This window comes from Biomphalaria glabrata, chromosome 1 (assembly GCF_947242115.1).
Source record: "Biomphalaria glabrata chromosome 1, xgBioGlab47.1, whole genome shotgun sequence".
NCBI lineage: Eukaryota > Metazoa > Mollusca > Gastropoda > Planorbidae > Biomphalaria > Biomphalaria glabrata.
The window spans coordinates 68,382,966-68,408,178 of record NC_074711.1 but is presented as its reverse complement, the minus strand read 5'-3'; the positions used below and the strand labels follow the sequence as shown (position 1 = coordinate 68,408,178).

Below are 25,213 nucleotides of genomic sequence, written 5' to 3'. Positions count from 1 at the left end.
ATTGCAGTTCAGAAGGTTAGGGAAAAAAATATAAAAAAAGATTTGCAAATTAAGTTATTGAAAAGTAGATTTTTTTTTTGGTGTGTAATGGATAGATTATCAGATATCCGTTTATTTGTCTTGTTTCTGCCATTTATTGTCAGAAAACGGAAGTGTCTGTTGAAGATGTTAATCACCAGCGTTTACACAATCTGGACATTTTCGCGCCTTTTTTTTTTCTTCTCGCCAACAAACATATAAAATAGCTCCAGGGTTGTTGGCTTTTTCCATGTCGAGATAACACCTTATGATTTTTGCGCCACGGCAGCCCTACATGTTGTCGCAGCGCCCCCTCTATTTGACCAGCCCTCGAGCAGTCCAGCAGCGGCGGTATAATTATGTTCGAATGACAGGCTTTGATTTCACTAATAGATCTGTTGTTTTTTTTCCAGGCCCTATTTGTTTGTCGCGGGATGGTAAATTTTATGCAAGCCAGAATGCAACGCTCGCTCATCGCTCGCCAGAGACATGTTGCAATTAGACGATTTCAAAATCGCGCATGAGTTACATTTTTTTTCTTTATCAGACGTTTCGTCTGACGTAGTAAGTGGTCATTTTAAACTTGGCTTGACCTCGCCTTGGTTTATTGCGTCAGTTCCGAGCACATTGTATATTTCGTTTGGAGACTATAAGAACTACATCGCTGGAGTTCGTCTTTGTCGTTTGGTGTACACTAAATCTACGGCAACACTCACACACATAAAGAAAGCCTGTCTCCAATCAAACAAAATAAAAGCAACCTTCTGTAGGTCATTTGCCGCAGCAGATACTATAGTTCAAGTCTAGAAATAGGCGGGAAAAAAAAAACCCACTATTAATGCACGCATTGATGAAAAGATGAATATTTTATAACATACTTTTATCCGAGAGTTATCGGCCGTTAACACGGTCGTTTCAAAAATAAATGAGCGATATATCCTTAAGCGTAAAGTGGTTTTTCTAAGCGTGCATGTATTATAAAAACATAAGTTTTATCTCTGAGTATTGACCAATAAAATGGTTTTTCGTTTATAAAAGTAAAAAAAAAAAATGAAAGCCTAAACATAACAAAGCAAGAAAAAAAGCAACGTAATTATAGCTTCCATTTTTGACCAGACCTGTGTATGTTTGTTTGATTTCCTTCACTTCTGACTATTTCGTCGCTTTGGGTTGGACGTTTCTTCTCTGAACGGAAGGAGCGAAGAACAGAGAACTGCTGCCAGCAAGAGCGGAAGTAGATATTTTTCGCCACTGGACTATGTGTAGTGCCGGCTTACATTGGATATAGATAATACTTAGATTTCAAACTATGGCAGGGTAAAAGTACTTTTTTGTTTGTTTTCTTGCTTTCATGCTGATGTAATGTATTAAATATATTTGACTTTTTTTCCCTAGATTTTATCAAACGTGTTCAAGTAATTATAAGCTAGCATCGTTTGTTCAGAAATGAACTTTAAAATATTGCCAAGTTAATAGCTCTTTAAAATCAAACACAGCACGTTAGAAAAATACAATACTCTTTAACTAGAAGTAAGAGTAGGAAGTCTATTACAATATTAAAGGCAGAGATGAATAATCTTCACTCTCAGACTGAGGTTAATCAGAAGTAATAATACTTAATTAAAATGTATTTCTTTATTTTGGCATTAATTATGAGCTGGTCCTATTTGATACTTAACTTCCATTATCAAACACAGATGCACCTAGGTGACTAGGCTGAACATATCTCTCTATTTGATTTTCTTTTTTAAACAAGTGTTTCTCTTGACCTTTTGTTGTTTTGCTACTATACAGACTTGTTCTTATTATCAGGACAGAAGACTACAAAGTAAAGTACCAATAATACATGAATCAATAAAACATAACATTCAAATATAAAAAAAAACACAAACTAATAAAGTACTCAGAAAGACACAAAGATAAAGGCACATTTCTTATACCATAATAAAGGAGATATTCGTACAAGTGCTTCTTCTTCCCTAGTGCCGATAGAGCTCGAAACAGCTTGTTTACGTATTATTTAACACGTACGACTCGATGAACTGTTTTAATACATAGATACACGAAGGACGCCATTATATTCTCTTTTGATGGAACGTATGCAATGTATAAAATATAACGAGAGAAATGTTTTTTTTATTTTTATTTTCCGTTTTTTTTGGTTTGTTTTAAAATATTGCAAGATAAAAAAATCTATATAGACTACTTCGAAAAGGGCACACCAGTACCACGGATTGGTGTGTATGTGTGTACAACTAACACTAAATTATTGTCTTTAAGAATACTTGGTCTTGGTCGTGAGATTTGCACTTCCAAACATGAGATACTGTCATTTCGCACATCTATGACGTAATAACCTTCATTTCTGAAGGAAATTTCAAAAGTTTTATAAGATCTCTAGATTCTTGATTAATCGTTTAATATTTTAAATAGGGCACCATTTCAATTTTTTTTTCAAAATAAAATCAGCAAGTACTCCTTTATCTGTAATAAATATCGATACTGGACTCAATACGTTAGTGATTGGTGTAGTGTAGTATTAATCGAAAACTCAAACTGTAATTATGAATCTTCTAAGTTGCCAGGTCACAATGATGTGACTTACTCATGTCAGGGAAGAATTATTCATGATATAAAAATAAACATTTCCTACACAATATTGATGTTTGAATAGGGCTGAAAAACGTGGCGCAGAAGTTGCTGTAGGCATCGCGTAATCCCATGAGACCTCCTACCTCCTAACCCTATTATTGTTGTAGATAATAGTAGCTGGAAAAGTTTGAGATCATTAAATAGTTATATGGGTTTGTTGTTTAAAAGGTCAAGACTAAATGCATTACAAATTATGCTAATAACTGTGGCAGGTATTAATTATATTGTTGCATCTCTGTTATGTGCACCAAGTACTAGATGCGCACCACTCATAACAGTGGCGATTTATAGTGGTGTGAAATATAGAACGAACTCGAGAAGCGAGAAGTTTTACTGTTATAGAAGTGTGTGTGTGTGTGATTGAGGCGGGCTGTTATTAGTGTGGGGGTGTGTCCGTAAAATCATCTCAACATTCAAATTGTATAAATCATCTTCATCCACTTTGATTCTATTTCAGTAAGCTAGATTTACAAAAGAGCTATTGCTAAAAGTTAATCCAGTTTCAAATCAAAGTAACATCCAAATATTACTAAACTCAAATGTTGTTGTAAAATAGTGTAGAATCACTGTCTGTCTGTCTATCTATCTATCTATCTATCTATCTATCTATCTATCTATCTATCTATCTATCTATCTATCTATCTATCTGTCTGTCCGTCCGTCCGTCCGTGCGTCCGTCCGTTTGTCTGTCTGTCTGTCTGCCTGCTACCTATTCTAGTGTCATGTTATCTCATGTGTGTTTTTGTTAGGTTCATTTTTTAAATTCGACACTCTTGTTTTTTTTTAAAGCAAGTGAACACATCCTATACATATATTTATTTACGATTCCTCTTATAATCTTGCAAGTTTTCATGGATGGGTGGACACGCTGTTTAAAATGAGATCTAACAATTTTTCTAAAAATTTGACTTTTATGTATATCTTCGGGTACAAAAATTGGTCATAGAGTGAAAACTTTGTTCGTTATAATTTTTCAAAATGAATTCATCTTAAAATGAAATTGGACTCTATTGAAGCCACTTTTTGCTAGCATTCCCTCGACTCAAACGTACTTTGAACATGGTACAGCATTGGATGTGATTGATAGCTGGCAATCGTGATTTTTGAAGGTACATGTTGTACTGGAGGAAGAATGGATTGTGGTTATTGATAGTCTGTAGTTCGTTGTTTTATTGCTGTCTACACATGAATGTTTCTTATGACTCAAACCAAATGTAAACTAAGCTTTATCAATTAACAATTGTCTGTTATAACACGTCTTTAGTAGTAAAATGAACAGCACAATTGAATTGTAATCTAATGTCAAACTCCAGTTTGTTGTGCTCATATATATATATATGCCATTTGAATTGCACAGGGGCAACCTTCAAATTTATAATATTCTTCTTCCTCTGTTACCAGGTGATTTAATATACAAACATGTATTTAAGTTCATAATATACATTAAGTATTAAGAATTTTTAAATTAAAAAAAATGGAAATAGTATCTTTTTTTCTCGTAGCAATCACATAAACTAAACAAGGTTACAAAGACAGTTTTGTGTGGAAACAAACTTAAAATCGGCCCCCGTAGTGGTACACCCAGGCAGGAAAAAAAAGCAGGTTTCAATATTTAAAAGAAGAATATCGGTATTAAATTCTATCAGAAGTGGTCCACCCATGCAGGTAAAAAACGCAGGTTTCAATATTTTCAGAAAGAATATCATAATGGAATTCTATCAAAGGCAAGTGACAGAGAAGAATGGAGATAGAAGGTTGACAGATCCTGTGTGGTGCCCCAAAGGTCCAGCAGACCAAGGGATAGGTGAAAGTGAATGTGAAGTTAGATGTGAACCTGGCCTAACTGATGTCTTATAACGAGTATCTAATTGATCTAATTGTTTTGTAAAGGGTCAATCTCTTATTCAAAGCCTCAAGGAAAAAACATTTCCCAAAATAAAAAAATTCCTTTAGTACTGTGTTTGAATTGTAATTACTACGCATTGCAGTTCACGCGATAATATGAAAAAATACTTATTAAATGTTTTTTAAATTACGTCCTACTTATTTGCATAGTAAATAGATTTTTTGTCGTTAAAAAAAATTAACATTTTTTTGTAAATGTAGAATTTAATATGACAGAACTTATATAAACTTAGCAATACAATTGTAAAAAATAATATTTTCTGATAAAAAATCTAAAACCATTTGCATAAATGTGTTTAAAAATGGTGAATAGTAATCTCCCTTACTAAAAGCTTCAAGTGTTTTACTATTAATAGTGAATAGTTGTAAAAATAGAGTATTTTTATACAAAAAAAAAATAAAAAATAACTGCTTGCATAATTGATTACAAAAATTTCGCTTTCGCTTTCAGAAAAGAAAAAAAGTAGCCGTTGGATCAGAACCTTGAATGATCTCAAACATCATGATGTCCGATTTTCATTTTCTCTTCTAGTTTCTGAGATCAAAATGGGACGGACAGACAGGCCACACAAAACTAATATGGTCTTTTTCCCTTTCGGGGCCGCTAATGCTATTTATAAATAGGACCTATCGTTGAATTGAATGTTACATTTTGTTTGACACTATTTTCTTCTCTTTTCTTTCCGTCAACTCTTTCTTCTCATTCTTCCATTTTTTCTTGCACTTTTCTCCTATTACGTTCTCTCTCTCTCTCACACACACACACATACACACATATTCCTCCTTCTTGATGAAAAACACACCCTTCGATGACAAATGCTAGGGAACAATTGAATAAAAAGAACTCAGAAACCAGATGACATGAGAATTTTTAAAGAGCTACGCAATGCAGGCTCAAACTTCTAAGGTTACTCTGACCTCTGATTGACTTCTGTTACAAAATAAAATAGAAAAATATAGGGGCGCCAATCATTAACAATGTAACGAAGCAAATCAAACACCGCCGCTCAGGGGCGTCTGATAAATGCAAAACACAACAAAAATAATTTCTAAAGTGGAATCTATCACTTGCCTAGATCTTTGACGTTAGTGCCTGAGATCTTCTGGACATTTTTTAAAGTTTAAAGCTTTATAATTACATTTACTTTAGTTTTCTGAGACAAAATTCTTTTTATAAGGTGGAAAAACTATTGCTAGCTAGCTGCAAGGTATATGAAGTATCCAAAATAAAAGGAAATGTTATAAGCTATGATTTTTTTTTCATTTTTTGCAGTATAGAATCAAATTTATTTTGTGAATCTCTCTCTGTCTCTCTCTCTCTCTCTCTCTCTCTCTCACACACACACACACACACACAGCAGTAGCGCTGCGCAGCTTTGAGTATTTAAAAACAATAAAGGCAACACATGGACATAATTGTCGATTTGATAGGTTAGTGCATAATAGCACAAAAAATTGAGGTCAAATATTTGTATCAATGAACTTGGCGACATTGAGGTCAACTATTTGTATCAATGAACTTGGCGACATTGAGGTTAAATATTTGTATCAATGAACTTGGCGACATTGAGGTTAAATTTAGCGTTCTTGACATTGTTGAGTTTATTGTGTAACGGAAGGCCTGAAAGATGACAGTTTGGATAAGCTCAATACAAAATTATTTCCAATTTTGTAAATAGTTTAATAAAAGGAGACGACTTTTGTCATTGGTGTATTCTCTTCAAATGTCTCAACTTGTTTTTGTCAATTACTATACTTATTTTTTGAAGTAACGTCTGTATTATATAAGATAAGATAAGAAGATGGATAGTTAGAATTATTAGTGTGACGTGAAATGATTAAGCCATACAAAGTTTACAGCCTACTCTGCAACATGTATTCCTGTACAAACCGTCTACTCTAATGTCCCATACACTGTACATCTAAAAAAAAAAAAAAACCTTTTATGACCTATAAGCACTAGATCTAATGGGAACAAAATAAGAGAAGTTATACTGAATTGTAATTTACCTCTAAGAAAAGGGCAGATGTTGTGGGCATGTTGTGATACCAAACACACACGCACTTTAAGTGAATAGATTAATCTTTTTATCTTGTCTAGATCTATTTTCTATTAAATCAAACGTTCTCTAATGTTCAACAAATCTTCTGTTCACTCGCAGAATCGAAAGCTTTTTTTTAAAAATAAAAACAGAATATACACGTAAACCAAATATTTCTCTTTGAGCCAATTGTTTCGATGTAATCCAATTTAGTGTCCCCACGAAGTTGTTTTACAAGAATAATCGAGTTTCAATTTATTTGTCGTGACATATTTTATAGCACTTAAAAAAGTATCAGGATATTTTCAAGTATTCCGTATCGTAAAAAAAAAAAATGTAAAATGTTGTCGATAAAACTTTTTGAGAAACAATTTCGTTTTCCTTCAGTAAAATATAAAATTTAAATTTAGGCTTATGCGTAATAAAAATGGTCAGCTCTGTGAAATTTAGATTTTTTTTTCCTTAGGAAGGAAGTATCTTTTAGGGAGATTGAGTGCACTAGCAGTAAAGTAGTATTCCGTTATAAATTGTGTAATAGTATTTGAAATAGATCTCAGAAGTTCTAAATCTGCCACGGTGCGAAGTACAACATTGCTGGTTAATTTTGAAACAATAGTTTGTCTTGCAAAGTGCTCTCTCAGACTGGGTAGCGCGGAATGCGTTATATTTTTAGCGGCCCCCGAAAGGGGAAAAGACGCTATTAGTTTTGTGTGAAATGTCTGTCCGTCTGTCCGTCTGTCCGTCCGTCCCGTTTAGATCTCGTAAACTAGAAAAGATATTGAAAATCCGACATCAAAATATTTTAGACCATTCAAAGTTCTGATGCAACGGCTACTTTTTTTTTTCTGAAAGTGAAAAATCTAATTTTTAAAATCAGTTATGCAAGCAGTTTTTTATTTTATTGCGTAAATTTTTTTTTTTGACGATTTGAGCCTTTTCAAAACAATTAGATTATAAGACTTAGTCCAGGGGATGCGCGGTGGCTGAGTGTAAAGCGCTTAGCTTCCGAACCGGTGGTTCCGGGTCGAATCCTGGTGAAGACTGGGATTTTCAACATTGGAATCTTTGGGCGCCCCTGAAACCACTCAGTTCTAATGGGTACCTGACATTAGTTGGAGAAAAGTAAAGGCGGTTGGTCGTTGTGCTGGCTACATGACACCCTCGTTAACCGTAGGCCACAAAAACAGATGAACTTTACATCATCTGCCCTATAGACCACAAGGTCTAAAAAGGGAACTAATTAGGTCAGGTTCATATCTAACTTTACATTCACTTTCACCTATCCTCTGATCTGCTGGACCGTTGGGGCACTACACAAGATCTGTTAACCTTCATTCTCCATTCTTATCTCTCATTTGTCTTTGATATAATTTCATTCGGATGTTCTTTCTGAAAATATTAAAGCCTGCCTGGGTGGGCCACTTCGGGTGCCGATTTTGAGTTTGTGTTTCCACACAAACTGTCTTTTGTAACCTTGTTTTTTTGTATTTTTTTACTGTAAAGCTTTTTTATTTTTATAAATATTTCTAAACTTTACTTTATTCTCAAAGTTAAAAAAAGGCATCTTTTAGAATTTGTATCTTTTAAAAATCTTAAGAGAGTATTTATTACCTGTAATATTGCTTGTTTTGAAACATGCAATCAATCTTTGTTTTACATTATAATAGGAATATTTCATATTTCAGTATCAGAAATTGAAAATAATATGTGTGTATAAGACAGATGTTTTAGTAGGCTTATAAATAAGAGGCTACTTCTACAGAAAGGATAGAATGCATTAAGTTTATTATTACAAAGCTTATATTAGCCCAGTCCGTCTGTCTGTCCGTCTGTCTGTTGGTACAAATGTTGTACACGTTTTTTATTCCTATTCCCATAATCGAAGTAAGTTAAAATTGTACACAATTATTCATAGTGGATGAAAATACATAAATCAATCACAAAAAATAACCATTTAGTCCATCAAGTAGTGATAAATAATTACTTTTGTTTGATATTGAAAAGGCAGTTAAACTCTGCAATATTGAGAGATATCTCAGTGATAATGCAGCTCTTCCCCTTACGTAGCTTTGTTGGGTTTTTTTTCGCCAGCATTTCTTACAGTTTGCTTGTTACACAGTCTGGTACAAAGTTTGAACAGGTTATCTCTCCCACTTATCATCCTCGAATCAAGTTGAAGTGTTCAAGAAGTCTTAGTTGCTTTCTGTATAGTAACAATGTCTCAGATCCATAGAGAAGGGTTGAGAGAACCACTGCTCGGTAGATACTGATTTTTGTAGGCAGGCATAGAGATTTATTCCGCCACACTCTCTCCGAAATCACTACTGCCCCAGACCAGACGGGTATCAACTTCCCTTGAAAGCGATACGTCATTTGATACCACGCTTCTCAGATATGTGAAGTGGTCAACCACGTTAAAGGGGTGTCCATTCATGGTGACCTTTAGGGCTGAGTAGATTTTATTGGGTTACTTCTGGAACATAACTTCTGTTTTTTCGAGGCTTATAGTTAAACCAAAAGAAGCGGCAGCGTATGCCAATTCGTTGACCGAGAGCTGGAGGCCTGTAGCTCATGTAATAATTGATTGATTATAGGGACGCGTGATCGAGAGGCTAAGTACGCTTCAACTTAGCTTGGCTTGGCTACCTATGAAGGGGGCTCCAGGTTCGGCACCCGATTCGAGCAGATTTGTGTTTACTGAGCGCTCGAAGACAGCACGGAAAACCTTCTCCCAGATACCCTCTCCCCCCACTGGGCCACAAACGATGTTGGAACATTGCTTCTCTGAGCATGCTATAAGCATGAAAGTAGCGCTATATAAAAGCTATAATTTAATTTTTAACACATTGCCGTCTGAGCGAAGCCTGATCCATAGAGAAGGGTTGAGAGAAGCACTGCTCGGTAGATACTGATTTTTGTAGGCAGGCATAGAGATTTATTCCGCCACACTCTCTCCGAAAGCACTACTGCCCCAGACCACTGCTTCATTAGACCCAGAATTATGCCAAAGAAGATAGTTAACAGAGTAGAGGAAAGTAAACAGCCCTGCTTCACGCCATTTTCTATCCCTATTAATCAGACATGTCACCATTGTGTCTAATCTAGTCTTTTTGTCCCACATGAAGCTGATTGAGAATGGATAGTAATCTATGTGGGCATCCGAGCGTGCTCAAAATCCTCCATAAGTCTTGTCGAAAGCCTTGGTGAGATCCACAAAGGCATAATAGGTTTAGGTTTTGCTCTATGCATTTTTTCTTGTAATTGTCGCAAAACAAATATCATGTCAGATTTACCTCTACCAGCTCTAAAGCAACATTGGCTCTCAGATAGCACCTCTTCCACTATAGAGTTGGTTAGTAGGTCAAGCAAGATTCGAGCTAAGAACGTTCCTGCTACTGACATAATTGTGATGCCTCGTTAGTTGGAACAGTTAGAATTGTTACCATTTTTGTATCGGAATATAAGAATGGCAGTTCAAAGTTCAGGTGGAATTACTTCTCCCAGCACAGAGCGAACAATTCTGTTAGCCTCTCAGTTAGGGCGACACCTAACATTTTAAACATTTCCGCCGGAAGGCCATCAGAGCCAGATTCTTTGTGTTTTTTAATTTTATGAATTTCAACTTCCTCAAATGCCAGCGATTCCTCCTATAGTGTTTTCTCCATCGATTTATTATATCCGCCTTGCTAGTTAGTAGAATGGAACCATTGAAAGATATTGGTGCAATAGTCTGAAATAGACTCATAGATCTAGAAATGGAGTCGTAGAAAGAGCGTGTATTACAAGAGTCAGCAAATCAAAACAGAAAGTTCAAGTCACCATTTGTTGGACCTTTGTAGAGTGCTCTGTTCTTGCAAACCCTAATGACACTGCAGCCAGATCTCTCTATAATAAACAAAAATAATAACACACATTGTATGTACATTCAAAACGTCTTTATCGAGCTTTGAAGGCTGCGGAGCGTGTTATTATGGGTTTAGGTTAATGTATACATAGTTTCAATTGTATTGTAAATTGAGTTTGAAGCTTTTAGTGCTGAAACTATTATGACACGTGACATATAATAATAGCAACACCAAAGTACCAAGTTTGGCGAGAGAAGATGACGAAACATTTGGGGCATTGAGTATTCGACTGTCTTGAGCTGTATAATTTGGTGACTCGATTTAAGACATTGGTATGACCAGTTGTGTGTTTGTCAACGAATATACGTGATAAGCTTAAAAAAATAGACTAAAGCCGTAATGGCATAACCATCCGACACGGTTGAACGAACTTATAAGTCTACGTCAATTAGTTTATATCATTTCGTGAAACATAGACGAACGTCTGTTAAACATAAAATAACTATAAATCTCAAGTATTATTGCAACCAAACCAAACCAAAAAAAAAACAAACAATTTAAGTTGCAAAATTGTTATATAAATGTAGCTGAACAAGTTTACATCAAATTATCTTCTCCTCGGGTTCACAAAACTGCATTGTACTATAAGGGGGGGGGGGGATTTATGAAGTTTTCGTTTTCTTTCGTGTTTTACACACACACACAAAACGGAACAAAAACTAAAAGGTTAGTTTAGACATTTCTAAACCGCAGTATTAATTTGTATCCAAACATAAGCTGGGAATAAAATATTGAAGTTCTATTAAATATTTAAAAAAAAAATCAATACCACCAAATACCGAATCGTAACACAGATTTACAAAGTCGGAGCCTAGCAATCTTTAGAGTCAAGGGTCTGCACCCACTGGCGGATCCAGGGGGTTGGGGCGGTAGGGGCGATCGCCCCCCCCCACTCGGCCGACCCCCCCCCTTTCGTAAGGGGGGGGGGGCGGACGAATTTTAGTATAGAATTCACACAATTTGTATACAAATTTATTACTTATGTTAATAATATATACTAATTATTTATATTTCAACCTATTTTTTTTATTATTTCGCCCCCTCCTCTAGTATGTTGACCGATTTGGTGGGGTCGGGAGGGGGCAATGGTATCAATCCCGCCCCCCCCCCATACACTTTCGAGTGGGGGGGGCGGTCCAATTTATTTGTAGAAATCACAGCTTGCTAACAGAATCAATTAAAAATCTATATGACTAAAACTGTTATTGATATTTTAACCGATCTTTATATTATGTCGTTCCCTGTTTACCGTTTGGAGGTGGGGGGGGGGGGCGAATACCTCTACTGCCCTTCCCACCTAAACCATTTGAGTGGGGGGGGGGCGGTCCTACTTTTATGGAGAAATCATAGTTTGTGAACAAAATTAGTTGAATTAATTTATAAATTTTATATTATGTCGCTCCTTTCTGGTATCTTGGTCGATTCGGTGGGGTTGGCGGGAAAGCGATTGCATGTACTGCCCTTCCCACTCTAGCCCTCTGAGTGCTGGGGGGGGCGGCCCTATTTTTATGGAGAATCATAGTTTGTGAACAAAATTAGTTGAATATCTATATAATATAAACTACGTATTGATATGTGAACCCATTGTATATTATGTCGTACCATACTCTAATCTCAAATTTTATCATTAGTAAATTTAAATGAAAAAGGGTTGCACCAGGTGGGAAGGGCGATATATGCAATTGCATTTCCCCCATCGGACAAACCAATACTTTTTCTTTTAGTATTATAGTTTAGAAATTACAAAATGTAAAAAATCTGCCACAAATATAATTTATATATACTATAAATTAAATTCTTATATCGAGTCGCCCTACTTCTACCGCCCCTCCCATTACCAGAGTTTATGTAATTTCACATGAATTTATCATAATTATTTTAAGAATGACTTTGCATTGGAAAAGTTAGAATTTAAACGAAATTTTTCAGTATAAGAATCATGATTGAGATGAGTTCTAAACCGAAAAAAATACATTTATAGTCGCCTTTTCCCAACATTTACTCAATCGGATATTTTTTCTAGTTAAATAAATTTGGGACTATAACTCACAACTTATACTACAATGTTATTGAATATTATTTATCGAATAATTTTTTTTCAGCGGCGATCCTCAAAGCCAAAATTTAAATATGTGGGGTATCTTATCTTTTCAAGGAAAAAATCGGTTTTATTTGCAATGTATTAAGGGCCTATAAATTCATATTAGAATATCTTTCAAGTACAATATTATTCAAAAGGTCCTTTTTTTTAATAGTATGAATAATGAGCTTTAGGTCAGGAGAATGCGTTTCTGCAGTGAAAAATGCCAGAAAACGCTTTTGGCGTCGGGGCTTCGCCCCGAACTCCATTGATGAATAATAAACTGTAGATGTCAGGAGAATGCGTTTCTGTAGTGAAGAATAGAAGAAAATGCTTTTGTCGTCGGGGCTTCGCCCCGAACTTCAATAATGAATGATGAGCTGTATATGTCAGGAGAATGCGTTTCTGCAGTGAAGAATGCAAGAAAACGCTTTTGGCGTCGGGGCTTCGCCCCGAACTCCATTGATGAATAATAAACTGTAGATGTCAGGAGAATGCGTTTCTGTAGTGAAGAATAGAAGAAAATGCTTTTGTCGTCGGGGCTTCGCCCCGAACTTCATTAATTAATGATGAGCTGTTTATGTCAGGAGAATGCGTTTCTGCAGTGAAGAATGCAAGAAAACGCTTTTGGCGTCGGGGCTTCGTCCCGAACTCCATTGATGAATAATAAGCTATAGATGTCAGGAGAATGCGTTTCTGCAGTAAAGAATACAAGAAAATGCTTTTAGCGTCGGGGCTTCGCCCCGAACTTTATTGATGAATAATAAACTGTAGATGTCAGGAGAATGCGTTGCTGCAGTGAAGAATGCAAGAAAACGCTTTTGGCGTCGGGGCTTCGCCCCGAACTCCGTTGATGAATAATAAGCGTAGATGTCAGGAGAATGCGTTTCTGCAGTAAAGAATACAAGAAAATGCTTTTAGCGTCGGGGCTTCGCCCCGAACTTCATTAATGAATAATGAGCTGTAGATGTCAGGAGAATGCGTTTCTGCAGTAAAGAATACAAGAAAATGCTTTTAGCGTCGGGGCTTCGCCCCGAACTTCATTAATGAATGATGAGCTGTAGATGTCAGGAGAATGCGTTTCTGCAGTGTAGAATACAAGAAAATGCTTTTGTCGTCGGGGCTTTGCCCCAAACCCCACTAGGGAACCTTATATAGCGTTGCCCCACTTTTTCGCCGAAGGTTGAGAAATGCTGCTTTTTAAAATTCTCATATATATATATATGTGTGTGTTCTGTACACACGTTTATGCATAGGGTTAGGGTTTACTGGGCGTTAGGGTTAGGGTTTGGAAAAAAATCGCCCCCCACTCCAAAGTTCTGGATCCGCTAGTGTCTGCACCTGGCTATCTTTGAGTCAAGGGTCAGTACCTAACTATCTTAGAGTCAAGAGAAACAATTTCTCGGCTCAATGACAAATGTTAAGACAATACAAAATGAAACGCTTAAAAAAATAAATGACATGACAATGAATATCAATTAAACCCATTATCGAAGGAAGAAGCAGTGAAACCTGTTGAAAGTAAGTCATCACCATTGTTACTTATACCAGTAGAGACTTTTCTCAAGAAATCCATGCCAACACGTATATTCTATAACTGATGTAAACTAAATTCTTATGATAAGTCACATTTGTATTCTTTGAGGACAGTAGCAATGTACATAGCGTACCGTGTGTGGTTAATGTTTTTTTTTAAAGTAGCTACAATGATAAACATTTAACATTCCGACTTAGAATGCATGTTTCTATCGAGTGCCTCAATGTGTGTGCAATCGATTCCTTCACAATATATATATATATATTTAAAATAAATGACTTGGTCATAAAGAACACAAACTATGGGATAAAAGATTGGCTTCAAGAGAGAAAAAAAAAGTTTAGTAAATAGCTACTTCAGATTGGCCTAAACTCAATCAATGGAATAGCCTAGTGTTAGATCAAAACTCCACTGCACTAATGCAAATGACAAACTTTCATCTTATACAAAACGGACGTTCCTTCAAAAGAAACGATGATAACTCTCTACTCGTTTTCATGTGTTCATCTAGTCTGGCGTGTTTGGTAGAGACTTAAACTCTTTAAGTCATTAGCTTCCTGGCTGATTCGGATAACCCGTTTCGTGCTCATATGGCACTAGGGAAGAAAGAGCACTTGTATTAATTTGTCCTAGCATATGGTTTAACAATCATGTCTTCATCATTCTGTCTTTCTTAGACATTTTAACGAAAACACACTTCACCCACTCAGGATGCAACCAAAACAACACGTGTGGGTCTCTTTGTTTTTAGTTTGTGCAGATACGTGCTTTGAATCTCAACGAGATGTTGGTGAGAGCCATTTAGATAGAGAAGTTCAAATGTTACAAAAATTTTGCATAGTCTGCTATTTAATTGTGTTGTTATTGCGAAATGAAAGATATAATAATTACATGACTATGTAGCTCTTTCAGGGTTAATTATTAGAATCGTAGACATGAACTTAACCAAGCATAATGATATCAATTATTGCAAGGAAAAGAATTATTCTAATTGATCTGCAAGACACTTCTATACTAGTAAAATAAGTTAATAGAATTTTTTTGTCAACGATACAGATTCGCTGTGGGAAGTCCGTGTACTCTGAGACCTTCTCTGAAAGGTTCTCTCTGAGGTTTAGTAACCAAAACAAAGAATGAAGTAAAAGGTTAAATTACAAAAATACTTAGCCTATAACTATATTCTTCGAACTCGCATTGATAGTATATGTAGTTCTTGCCTGTCCGCCACCATAACTTGCCTTAGTGAGGGAGGCTTGGGCTAGGATATAATACTCTTCAATTCGAACGAAGTTCTAAAACAGCGAAAAAAAAAAAAGAAAATTCTCTTCTTGCCAATAGTACCAGAGCCCCAAATCAGGGGCGCAATTCTGGGCCTTAAAAAAGGATCCATAGATCGCTCCTTTGATCTTAAGTGACTTGGCCATAATCTTATCACAAAAAAATTAATATGAACAGAAAGTTAAGAGAATTTAGTAACACATTTATTGCTTTTTAAGCTCATTAATATGACCATACAGTAGTCCTCGTTTGTTGTACACTATCACTAACATAGGGAAAAGTAGAAAACAATGATACGGAAGACGACACAAAAAAAGCCCGCAGCTTACAACCATAAAAACACAGTTAATACCAGAGTGCCATAAATATAACAAAATGATTCATCAAACAAGTAGCGCGGGCTGCCGATGAGTATTCACATTATACATTGCATGTATAACATTTTTTTTTTGTGTCTTTGATTAACATACACGACTAGATTGACATATATATACGCGCGGGACGTAAGTATCTTCTGTTAAGGAGGAACGTATGTAATTTATAAGATAAGATAAGAAATGCTGATATAACTAGCCAAAGAAAAGTCAGTGATTGTAAGGAAAATTAAAAAAAAAAAATTTGGGGGGTCGGGACGGGAAAAGTTAGAAAATTGAAACCAGAATTCTCAGGCCAGAAGTATGTGTTTGTGTGTGAGTAACAAATTATAGTGCATAGGCAAAACTTATATTAGGCAAGACTTGAAAGGTGTGGGGGTGGTTCGGCCAAAATATTATGTGAGCGTTCGATGCGTAGGATGCAATAATATAACGGCTCGTGCTGAAAAGCCTTGGAGAGACTTTTTAAAGTATTTCCATAAAGAGCTGATAAGTCGATGAATAATCAGGAATTGTGTGTAGGATTGTTTCCTAAGGCGTAGAGTGGGGGTGGGGGGGGTATATGTGATACAGATAATCGAATTGAAGGGTAACAAATGGTTGGGTGGAGGAGTGTTATAAAGAGGGCAATGTGTGATGGAGTGTGTGTATGTGTATGTGTGTGTGTGGTGACGATGGGAAGATGTTAGCGATTGGTTGTGAATGATGCAACATAGGTGTTGATATGGTGCGCAAAGGTGCACGCGTTAAATATAATAAAGTATGGTTCTCCGCCATGACACTAATTGTGGTTGTTGTTTGCTTATTGCTAACTGCGAACCTAGATCTTAATAAACAATAGGTGACATTGTCATCATTTGGTCTTAGTTAGGACAGACGATTCCAAAACGTGAGACTGAAAGGTTGTGCTATAGTAGTGAGTTAGATCTTATTAGAATAGTATTACTTAAGTCTAGTACATTGATTTTAGTTCATATTCTGTCTATATTATAAATAAAGTTGTATTAAGTAATGTCCACGCGGAAGTTATTCAACTTATTTGAAGTTTTATTAGTTAAGATACATTACGTCTACAGTGGTTTAGTTGTCAACCAGCAGTTTGGTGCTACAAGTCAACGGCCGACAAAAACACCATTCCAATTAGATGTAACAAATGATAAGATTCAAGTTTTTAACGGGAGGGGGGTCGGAACGATAAAGGTGGGGGAGCGAAAGGTGGGCCATCGAACTGACAGGACAGAAATCAGTGAGTTTGGAAGGGCGTCTTAAAGCGGGCCATTAAAATTAAACTTATCACGTACCAGAATACACTGACCAAAAAGGGTAATTCTAAAAATGGAAAAGGTTTATTGAAAGCGTAAAAAATAAGGGGAGAGGGGGTAGGGCCAAAGTATTTTGTGAAGATTACGTTTTGCAGGGTGTAAAAAGTAAAAAAAGGCTCAGAGCAAAATATCATAGAACCTGTCAAATATTTCCAAATAATTAGAAGCAGAAGAACAGAGAGTGTTGTTAAGACAGGAAGACTATTTGTCAAGGCGGAGAGTTGGGGGGTGGGTGGAGAAAAGTGATTCTGAAATGTACGGGCCGGTTCAAGTACTAAAAAAAAAAACTAGAGGGAATCCATGGCGAAATAAACCAAATATAGCCTGGGACCAAATCAACGGGCTTAGCAGACGGCGAAAAGAAAATCTTAATCGACCATATAAAGGAAACTTTTGTATCGAATTTGTTAATTATTACTGTCTTACTCACTATTTTCACAAATTGATTTGCTTTCTGCAAAAATCTGTCATAAGTTTTAAAAAGTAAACAAAAAAAACAACAAAAAAACAACAACAACTACAACAACAACAGCTTGTAGCAGTCTCCCTTCTCAAAATATAAGTTGTTATTTTTTTTTAAAGTACTTTTTATATCGTGATTGTTAGTTGTACACTGCGTTATCTACTACTATTTGTTTCCAACTTTTAATTTCAAACCTTCCCAAGTCACAAATCATTGAATTTCTTTAGAAAGTAAATTTATACATTTGTTTTTAATTGAGAGTCTTTGTGCGCTTCTTTCCAAGAGCAGAAACAGCATTGACTGACCAGGTCTTTTAAAAATAACATCGTCTGCTCATGTCTTTGCAGTTTTCCCACGCTGCTGCACGGCCGAAGATCAAAATGTTGGTTGTATCTTTTAAATAAAGTTTAAAACTTCTCAACTGTAAGAACTACAGGCTGCGTTTTCTTTTTAGTTCTAGTTTTAGGATTTGTATAGCTCTATAGTCTACTCCTACTGAATATGATACAAGATTTGTATAGCTCTATAGTCTACTCCTACTGAATATGATACAAGATTTGTATAGCTCTATAGTCTACTCCTACTGAATATGATACAAGATTTGTATAGCTCTATAGCCTACTCCTACTGAATAGGATACAAGATTCATGCAGGAATCTAGCTTATGCTGTACACAGTATAAACCGAAGTATTATTATTGTTTAAGTGTGTGTGGTGTTAATATTCGGTTGTTGATTTGTAGCTCCAAACTGATAGCACAACTCAACCGGCGTAGGCGTATTATACCCTTACTGTGGAGATTCAACTTCTTTTTGAACAAAACTGAATATATGTTTAATGTGTGCAAATATACACACCTTTCTACTTCACTCTAAATGTATGTAGAAACTTTAGAAACACAAATAAAATAACGATACTTTCAACAAGATATAACTCACTAACAATAAAACCCGAGTAAACACTTTTAAAAAAAGCTTACACGGAATTGCAGTTGTAACAATTAGTTTAGATTGAGTAAAAAAAGTTCCCCTTTCAGACCTTGTGGTCTATAGGGAAGATGATGTAAAGGTCATCTGTTTTTGTGGCCTACGGTTAACGAGGGTGTCATATGGCCAGCATAACGACCAACCGCCAATACTTTTCCCAATGTCAGGTACCCATTAGAGCTGGCTGGACTCAGAGGCGCACGAAGATCCCGAAATTAAAAATCACAGTCTTCACCAGGATTCGAAACCCGGACCCCGGTTTGGTGTTCGGAGGCGCTGCCGCTCAGCCACCGCGCCTCCAGTTTATATTAGTCATATTATTACATTTGTAATAGGTCTAGACCAACAGCAATAAATTTGAGTGATTAGAAATATTCTTATCAATTGTTTGTGTTTAACGCTATTTCATACTTTCAGCGTTCTCACTACGCCATGATCCTATCACTTGACGAGTGGGGGTAAATGTTGGGGGCGGGGAGAACAAAGGGATATCTGACTGGATTCTACCAGAATTGGTTTTTAAAAGAATTTTTAAAAAAGGAGGGCTGGGGGAGGTATAAATTGATTTTGAACTTGTGGCTCGCGCCTCCTCAGGCCGAAGGGCCAACAACTCTTCTATTGAGTTAGAGAAGATTGTAAAGTTATATATTGTTTATTACAATTTAGAGAGGCGACGTATAAAGGGGACTAATTCAGCTTATATTATCACTCCAGTCAAGTACAAACGAAATAATTAATTTCCGATATTTGGTTATTTTTTAAAAATTAAATCTTGTGTTGTCAGGTAAAAGAAATAATTGTGCAAAATTTCAACTTGATCAGAGCTTGGGTGTGGGAGAAATAACATGTAAAAACTTTTGACCAGATAGACAGACAGAAAGACAAAGTGACTTGATATAAGCTTTGTAAAAAAAATACATGTCCCACAATAGCACGTCTCTCGCTTGTTCTCTCCTCCTCGCCCTCTCAAACCTTTATTTATGAACTTGAACTAGGAAAGATAACCTCGTCATTTCATCCCAGTCTGTTTTTAGCCTATACAACCAGACCATCTCCCCGCTCTGCATTACGGTGACATGAGAAACACGTACGTACACTCCAGAACAAGTGGACATTCAACACGACTGTGACAGTTGTACACTTCTTTTGGCCATTGAATTCTATCATAAGTAATTGTATAGTTGATGTTATTTTGTCTTCATATCTTTTAGCAGTCTGTACGTTTTGCCAAAATGTCAATTTATGTTGTCACAATGTCAATTATAAAATACTTAAAATACCCGTGAATAGTTTCCTTTGTGTCACTCCATAGATTTGTCTCCCTTGTTGAACGTTATCCAACTTACAAAAATACCAGAAATCATGTATCTTTCATACTAGATCTAAGCGTGCAGCGTGTGAGCAAGAGGTGTTGTGATCTTTAAATGTATATTAATACATTTTAGTCTTGTCAGTTAAGAAATAAATGAAATGTGGAAACTTCTCTCTTAGCAAGCATTGGTTAATTCCATTAGATTCTTGATTATGTTGGTGTTTTTAGTTTGGGCTAGTAGTATTGGTTCAATTAAGTGATAAGCTTAAAATAAACAAATATTTCTCTTCAATATCTTGTAACCTAAATAAAAGAGTCGGTCCATAGCTGTAGGAGAAGATCCTCTTTCCATTCTTTTTGAAGCCGTGTTTTAGTTCCTTCTAGAAGTTGTAACTGGATTGATTTATAAAGTGCTTACTTCATACTATAAAGTGGGTTGATTTATAAAGTGCTTACTTCATACTATAAAGTGGGTTGATTTATAAAGTGCTTACTTCATACTATAAAGTGGGTTGATTTATAAAGTGCTTACTTCATACTATAAAGTGGATTGATTTATAAAGTGCTTACTTCATACTATAAAGTGGATTGATTTATAAAGTGCTTACTTCATACTATAAACTGGGTTGATTTATAAAGTGCTTACTTCATACTATAAAGTGGATTGATTTATAAAGTGCTTACTTCATACTATAAAGTGGGTTGATTTATAAAGTGCTTTCTTCATATTATAAAGTGGGTTGATTTATAAAGTGCTTTCTTCATACTATAATTTGGATTGATTTATAAAGTGCTTACTTCATACTATAAAGTGGGTTGATTTATAAAGTGCTTACTTCATACTATAAAGTGGGTTGATTTATAAAGTGCTTAATTCATACTATAAATTGGGTTGATTTATAAAGTGCTTACTTCATACTATAAAGTGGGTTGATTTATAAAGTGCTTACTTCATACTATAAAGTGGATTGATTTATAAAGTGCTTACTTCATACTATAAAGTGGATTGATTTATAAAGTGCTTACTTCATACTATAAACTGGGTTGATTTATAAAGTGCTTACTTCATACTATAAAGTGGATTGATTTATAAAGTGCTTACTTCATACTATAAAGTGGGTTGATTTATAAAGTGCTTTCTTCATATTATAAAGTGGGTTGATTTATAAAGTGCTTACTTCATACTATAAAGTGGGTTGATTGTAAGTTCTTTCATCCAGTCTGTTAGATGTTGATAAAACTTAACAAGTACGTAACTGCGTAAGCCTATAAAAAACAACAACACTCTCAGGAGCGTAGCTAGGGATTCGGGGGCCCGGGCGGATTGACCTCTTTGAGGGTCCCTTGCATTTTGACATTCGACATCATGACATGTGATATAGTACTTAATAAATATATAAGCCTAAATTCAAATTGGTACAGTATATCAGCAAAATTAACAAAAAATAATCATTAAGATTCTTTTAATGAATAATACGGTTGTTTATTGGCGAAATAATGCACAAGTGACAAATCTCAATTCATATCGCTTCAGGTCGTGCTTTCTGATAAGCAAAAATTACATAATTTTCCACTGCATGAAGAAGATTCTGTGCACTGCATCTAGTGTCTATTCTTTCAGTTGTTGATTCAGAAAGTTTCTCCAAAAGCTTGATGATTTTGTCGAGATGCAAGGAAACTGCCGACGTAGCTTCTTCTCTTGCGGACCACCTTGTATTACTCTCTTTTTTAAAGTCTCCAGCTTCTTTCAGGTTGGCCCATCTCTGGGGTAAATTGGAAATTAAGTTCAACAATTCATTTACAGTTACAAAAAAACAAAAAAAGATGACAATAGCTAGATCTATCTCAGCAGAATGAAGAGCTGCCAGATTGAGAGAGTGATTATCACAGTTCAGAAATGCTGCCCTTGGATTTATGTCTAAGAGACGCTTCAGCAGGCCGGACAGACGGCCACTCATTGTGGCTGCGTTATCATAGCACAGATCAGCACAGATCAAAGTCCATTCCAATGTCTTTAAGTCTTTAAGAGTTTTCAGAACAAGTTCTTCATAATATTGTTCATCAGGTTTCAAAATTTCAAAGTAACCAATGAATGACTCTTTTATTTCGAAATTATCAACAAGCAAATAACGAACTATTAGGGATATCTGTTCTTGAGGAGAAACATTTGGGATGGAATCAAACATCAGAGAAAAGTAACAAACTTGCTTGTCTTTCCCAATAATTTGATTCACTAACTTTATTCCCCATCAAGTTAATAAACTCATTTTGAATTTCTGGTGACAAATAATGTGTCTTCCTATATTCGATTCTATGTAAGTGGTGTTTCGTAACTTCATCAAATTCTGCAAGAAATTTCAAAGATGCTAGGAAGTTCCCTGGATTGGGTGAATTCAGTTTTTCGTTGTGACCACGTAAGCTTGAGTTTGTTTTTGCTAAATACTTGATAGCTGCTGCTACATGCTGCAGAATATCTCTACAATACTGCTGATTTTTCAAAATCTAACTTCTTCTTCAAAAGAGTTTGTCTGTGGTGGACTCCTTCTTCGTGTTCTTTTAGTCTCTCAGATTTCTTCCATTTGGTGAAACCAACTCCAGGTTTGCTCAATGCACTAGATGTCTTTTTTGATGCCTCAGAAAACAGTACACATGCAAAACAAAGTGTGAAGACCCAAGATCAGTTGCAAATCTTTCCTATTGGAAGCTTTCTAGTGAATCATGATGTCAGCCTTCGTGATTTATTTTGGGTAAACTCTACTGGAAAAAAATACCGTCCATATTTGTTTTGGAAAAATAAGCTACCCTTTAACACAATCTTAGCTCGCAGTTCCTCAGATAAAATTCCAGGCTGGATATATCCGAAGTCTTTGTACTTAGCTACAGCTTTTTCCACTCCTGGAGAAAGTGATTTTGGAAGACCAACTATTGACTCATCATCTGTATCACTTACTTCAGATGTTTTCTCTGACTGTGGTTAAAGGGTATTCCCTTGGAGTTTCTTCAGCACTACTTCTCACATCAAGAGACATTTTCACTTCTTCGACTGCTGTATCTTTGTATGAATCATCTGAATAGTGAATCTTTTCTTCGACACGTTCATGGTCTCCTTTGTTTTCAATGCTCTTATCAGGTTTCTTCTTCAATGATAAGGATGATGAAATAAACTACCCTGAGAGTAACACGCACAAGTTAGCGCTACTCCTTGAAATTGAGAGTATCCCCGCACGGAAAGAGTTAATTCTCTGTGTGGAATATAGGCAACAGGGTCACTGACTTATATAACAACGTTAAAAGCAGGATTACATAACAGTGACGTATTATTTAATTTATTTTAAAACAAATTTCAAACACTCATTTGGGGTCCCCTCAAGTGGGGGCCCGGGGGATCTTCAAATTCTCCCTCCTCCTCCCCCACCCTAGGTACGCCACTGATCACTCTATCGACCTTCAACGTCCGGCGCCCAATATAATGTTCAATCTATCTTCCATCCCTTATTGCTCTTCCTTAGCCCATGGTCTTTCCATATCACATTCCGATTCGTTCGTAATTTGATCTTGTCCAGAAAATAAATAATTTAAAAAAACTAAAATCTGTAAGCATCTATTTAGTCCAATAAGTAGGTGAGGAAGAGGAGATAGCTCGTCTGTTACACTCAGACAACCTGCCGGCCCTCCGACTTCACCGGCTTGAGGGCAGGCAGGAAGGCCTTAAACCTAGGCAAACTGGGCAGGTGACTCTGAGTGTTGGGGGTAACTCGGAAATTTGTCTGAAATTCAAACATAGCAGAGCTCTATGCCTATATGTCTATTAGTGAATGATGCCTAGCATGGGCGTAGCCAGGATTTTTTTTCGGGGGGGGGGGGGGGGTTTGGGGGGGGATTTTCTTCTTCCCCCCAAAAAAAATTATATATATATATATATATATATATATATATATGTGTGTGTGTGTGTGTGTGTTTGTATGGATGGATGTGTCTGTGTACATAATTAATCTCTATTACATTCTGACCCTTCATTCTTTTAGAAGACGTTTATTGTGCCCTAGAAAAGGTTCTTCCTGGAGTTAGTGAAAAAATTGTCGATTCTACGCCCTTGCCAGCAAGGGGTCTGGGGAAGCGCTGAAACCTCCCCCAGCGCGGGACGGAGCCCCGCAGCCAAACACTATTTCTGGTATTGAAAGCCAACTAAATACATATTCTGAGGTAACGGTACTCACAGTGCATTATTTTGCTATTAAAAAAGTTTTATTTCAAAAACCTTATGTGCAATTCTTACTGTCTTAGACCCTCCCGCGCCGTTCGGCGCATTTGCTGGCAAGCTGTTGCCACAAAAATCTGTCACTGGCAATGTCTGAAGTCTCTTCCTATCTGCTCTGGGGACCTCCATGAAGGTGTGGCGCCAGGTTGTACTAGGATGTCATCGCAACTCTTATTATGCGTAATTCATTTTGTCGGAGAACATGTCCCGCAAACCTCATGTGACGCTCTGTCACAACCTTACTAAGGGGTCGACTCCCACTTCGGCATAGGATTTCCTTGATTTAGACCCGATCTCTTTAACTGACTCCTAAAATCCGCCTTAGCCATCTTTGTAGAACAACATCTAGTGCTTTTCAATTTTATTGCACTTTATTAATGGAGCCCAGCCACATATGTAACTTTTCTTGACTACGATTTGGGAATTAGGTGACTATTTTGCTTTAGGTGTTATATCAAAAAGAGAAGTTTTATCGTCAAAATCCTCTTTTGGGGGGTTTTAAACTAAAATATATCTGGAGTTGTTGGTTTTGTTTTTTTAAATTCAAAACCACATTTAGCTACGGTCATAGAATTTGGGGACTGTAGTTTACTTTAGAAATAATATTGAAGAGAGAGGCTTTCAACCTTAAAACGCTCTGTATGAGGATTTTAAACTCAAAACTATTTTGAGGGGTTTTAAGCTTTAAAGAAGCCATCTGGAGGAGATGGCTTGAAACTCAAAACCCCCTATTGACTTGGCTACGCTCAAAGAATTTTAGTGTGCAATTTGCTTTTTTTTCATATTAAAGAGGTATTTTTTAGCATCAACCCCTCTGAAGAGAAATTTTAACTCAAAAACACCTAATAGGCTTGGCTACGCTCATAGCATTTTGATTGCGAAATTTTTTTTTTTTTTTTGAAGATTATTTTAGCTTCAAACTCCGCTGGCGGAAGGTTTAAACTAAAAAAAAAACGTTGGCTATGCCCATAGCATTTTTAGTGCGTTATTTGCTTTTTTTTAATATTGAGGAGGTATTTTTAGCTTCGAACCTAGCTGAAGAGTGATTTAAATCAAAACCCCTTTTGCTACGCTCATACAA

General features: G+C 36.1%; 1 protein-coding gene across 1 annotated transcript in view; it reads left to right on the top strand.

Moving 5' to 3' along the window:
* Nucleotides 1-440: 440 nt before the first annotated feature.
* The window catches only part of LOC106062461 (uncharacterized), a 33,887-nt gene continuing 9,114 nt past the window's right edge, over nt 441-25,213 (top strand). The window contains exon 1 of the mRNA XM_056010389.1: nt 441-1,335. Within this exon, the coding sequence (XP_055866364.1) occupies nt 1,328-1,335 (8 nt within the window). The 5' untranslated portion in view covers nt 441-1,327. The remainder of the gene's footprint in view (nt 1,336-25,213) is intronic.